The sequence below is a fragment of the Cyprinus carpio genome, unplaced genomic scaffold (assembly GCF_018340385.1).
Source record: "Cyprinus carpio isolate SPL01 unplaced genomic scaffold, ASM1834038v1 S000006739, whole genome shotgun sequence".
Taxonomy (NCBI): Eukaryota; Metazoa; Chordata; class Actinopteri; order Cypriniformes; family Cyprinidae; genus Cyprinus; species Cyprinus carpio.
In genome coordinates, this window is record NW_024879338.1 from 22,313 (window position 1) to 25,908 (window position 3,596).

General features: G+C 40.3%; 1 protein-coding gene across 1 annotated transcript; it reads right to left on the minus strand.

The window, feature by feature from the left end:
* Window positions 1-397: 397 nt before the first annotated feature.
* On the minus strand, window positions 398-3,596 carry LOC109076454 (extracellular calcium-sensing receptor-like). The gene is made up of 6 exons (XM_042755644.1): window positions 3,487-3,596; window positions 3,053-3,344; window positions 2,048-2,857; window positions 1,708-1,935; window positions 1,426-1,540; window positions 398-1,311 (listed from the first exon to the last, which is right to left on the minus strand). The coding sequence occupies exons 1-6, from the start codon at window positions 3,594-3,596 to the stop codon at window positions 398-400; spliced, it is 2,469 nt and encodes an 822-aa protein (XP_042611578.1).

The following is a 3,596-nucleotide window of genomic DNA, read 5'->3' on the forward strand; positions in this document are numbered from 1 at the left end:
TTTATAGTTTTATTGCTGGTTAGTTTCCTATTTAAACCCCAGGGTTTTACATGTTCTTTGTCAAGTCTTGTCCATGAATGGTTGTATTGTTGATGTCCTCAGTCACATTCCTTGTTTTTCTGTTATTTTCCTAGTCTGATTTTGTATTTTTATTGTGTTATCAATCTCACTATACATGGTTCCTACTCTTCCTCATCTCTGAGTTCACTAGAGTTACAGCTACACTATTTACAAAGAACCCTTTTTTGACAAATTGATAATTTATATGTTAATAATTGTAGATCTACTACAAAACAGTAGACATTACAAAAGTTTTTGCTGATTTATGAAGATAAAACTCAAAAGGATATGAGGCAGTCAAATTAGAATTCGCAATTTTATATCACAGTATGTAGAACTACTTCTTTTGTGTTTCTCTTCCCATTATGTTTTTTTTTGTGTTTTTCTCTGGATGTAAAAGGATGATGTAGCACTTCGGGGCAAATATGGCCACCAGTAATCCAAAACTAGAAGCTAGGATAGCAAATATCTCCACGGCCACTGCATATTTTCCTGGTGAGCTAACATATGCTGGAACAAATGCTATCCACACAGCACAGAAGATCAGCATGCTAAAGGTGATGAACTTTGCTTCGTTAAAATGATCTGGAAGGTTCCTCGCCAGGAAAGCTAACAGGAAACTTACTGCTGCTAGGAAGCCAATGTAGCCCAGAAGCACTGCAAACCCAGCCACTGAGCCAATGGCACATTCATATACTATTTTGGAGCTGACATACTGGCTATTTTTATGGGGTGTTGGAGAAGAATTTGATAGCCAGACAATGCATATTGCCACCTGGAGGGCTGTTAGGACCAGAACTGTGCTTCTTTGCTGTGCTGTCCCAAACCATTTCATCGCACCTTTACCCTCTGGCCGAGATGACTTGAATACGGCTATTACCACCATAGTCTTGACCAGGATGCTGGAGATGCAAAGGACAAAGCTTATGCCAAACACAGCATGTCTTAACTGACACGTCCACAATTGTGGCCGGCCAATGAACAGCAGAACACACAAAAAACACAGTTTGAGTGATAACAGCAACAGGAAGCTGAGCTCTGAATTGTTGGCGCGTACTATGGGAGTGTTACGGTGATGAGCAAAGATGGCCATCACAAGCGCACAGATGCAGGTGCCAAGCAGGGAAGCAGTGGTCAGAGAGATTCCCAGAGGATCCTCATATGATAAAAACTCCTCTTCTTTAGGAACACACCTGTCTTTATCTGGATTGGACCAGAAATCATCTGGACATATTGTACACTCATTAGCATCTGTGAGGGAGATAAATTGAAGGGGAAAAAGGGAAGAAGAAGAGAGAGAGTGATATTTGAATGTTAGAATAGGAAATTATTATTATTATTATTTACTGTCAATAATGTCATCACCGGTTTTATGAGAAATTTCTCCATCTGCACATGGCAAGCAGTCAAAACAGCAGACAGGAAGGCCCTTCCTCCTGGCACGTCTGGTTCCTGGGGAGCAGCTCTCACTGCACACAGACTGTGGGGGCTAAAAGAGACATCATCTGTCATGTATCTGTCATCTGTTTTACATGATAACAAGCCTGGTCTTCCCATTAATTTATTCTCATTTGTTTTATCATAGCTTTGACTAGTATTTAGACTATGTATCAGTAAAAAAGATGATTAACATGTAATTTTAATTACTTTTTTTGTTTCAAAGTTCCAGTATAATGCTTCCTCATCCAGTGTGAGCACCTTTCCTGTTGCTGCTGCTTCATTTACCACACCAACCGTGCGGACAACGATTGACCCATCAGAGCTCGGCTGCCAGTTCATCACATCATAGATTGCCAGAGCATCTCCATTCTCATCAAATGAAACAAGATCCCCAAAGCCTGTGGTGAAGTTCACTTTCTGTAGGTAGTGAACCAGCTGTACATTTTGTAGACAGGATAGGTTTTATATGTTGTGCTACTTATTTTAATTTTGTGTATAGTTCTTTATTTTATGTGATTTAAATCTGCACTATATATTTGTGTCTTACTTGCCAGGGCTGTAAGTTGGTTATATCTGCACAGCTGTTCCCACTGAATGGTCCTCTCCCCTCCTCACACTGCATCAGGTCATGAAGCGCATGTGCCAGGGCATAAACTGTTTTATACACATTATATGAGGCCCTCAGCTCTGAAACATCAGTATATGCTGTATCTGTGTTGCTCAGATCCTCTTGCCCTGAACACATTTTTTCTCCTCTTCCTCCAATGTTAAATCTGCACTTAAACATGTTCTCCCAGAAGATTCTCACCATATTGTTTCTTTGATCATTATTAGGACGGAGACGTAGTAGAAATTCATGAAGTCCTTGGATCTCTCCACGCCTAATGGCAATGCCCAGTGTGCCCCCTAGGAAGGGCAAAAGACGCTGAGTGTGAAATACAGGTGAAGTAGCCCAGGCTTCACTTGCAATCCATTGTCTGTCTGTTACATTCTGCAATACCACTTCATCCATCAAAGGCAACAGATATGTTGAAGTGGAGAACACCACCACCACTCTTGCTGTAGAGGCTTGTATCACTCCCACTGTATGCTGAATATCTTTGTGGTTGTTATCTAGAGGCAGTATTTCAGAAAAAGCAACACACCCTCCAAACACCTGCACATCCTTGAGGAAGGATTGAGCAGCATGGTTGCCATAGTCATCATCACTGTAGACAAGACCAACCCAGGTCCATCCAAAATGTTTTAAAATCTTGATCATTGCCCTCACTTGGAAAGCATCACTGGGGATTGTTCTGAAGAAGGAGGGGTATTTTTTTCTGTTACTCAAACAGGAACAGGTGGCAAAGTAGCTAACCTAATAAGGCAAAAGCAAGAGAAGAGACAAAGAGCAAGAAAAAGAAAGACAGAGCTGCAAGACTATTATTTACATACAAAGATATTTTTTAAGCAATAGAAATATTCTGCACCTAATGAAAATTAGTATACAGAAACATACTGAAAAGTACAGAAAATATAAATACAATGTATTAGTAATTTCATTTCATCTTACTATAGGCACTCGAAATAGCCCCAGAACACTGGAAATTGCAATAGAGGGAGTGGAATTTGAATCCCCAACAATCCCAATCACCGGAGGAGGGCCAGTGCAGTTGAGGTTAGAGAAGGACTCCTCTGTTCCACTAACCAGGGATATGGCAGCCCGGAATGCCATTCCTAGCATCACACAGTTGTCATAAAGATGGTAACCAAGACTGATGTTAGGCAGCAGGTTTGGATTCTTATTGATCTCATCTATAGCAAAAACCATTGTTTGTACCTGCTGGAAACTTGCCATATCAAATCTAAGAAAAGTAGGATAAATGTTGATATTTAAAAAATGTAAAAAGGTAATACAAATAAAATAAATAAAAGAGAAACACCATTTGAGCAAATTCACAATAGTAATAAACACTGTATAGTTATACTTATCCACTCCAGACTCACTGCTCACAGTATGGTGGCTTCGGCTCTGTTCTGAAGCTCAGCTCTGGAAACACTGTAAGGAAGTGAACCTCAAACAGGCCTCCAAGTATGACATCTCCAGCCTGGTACAT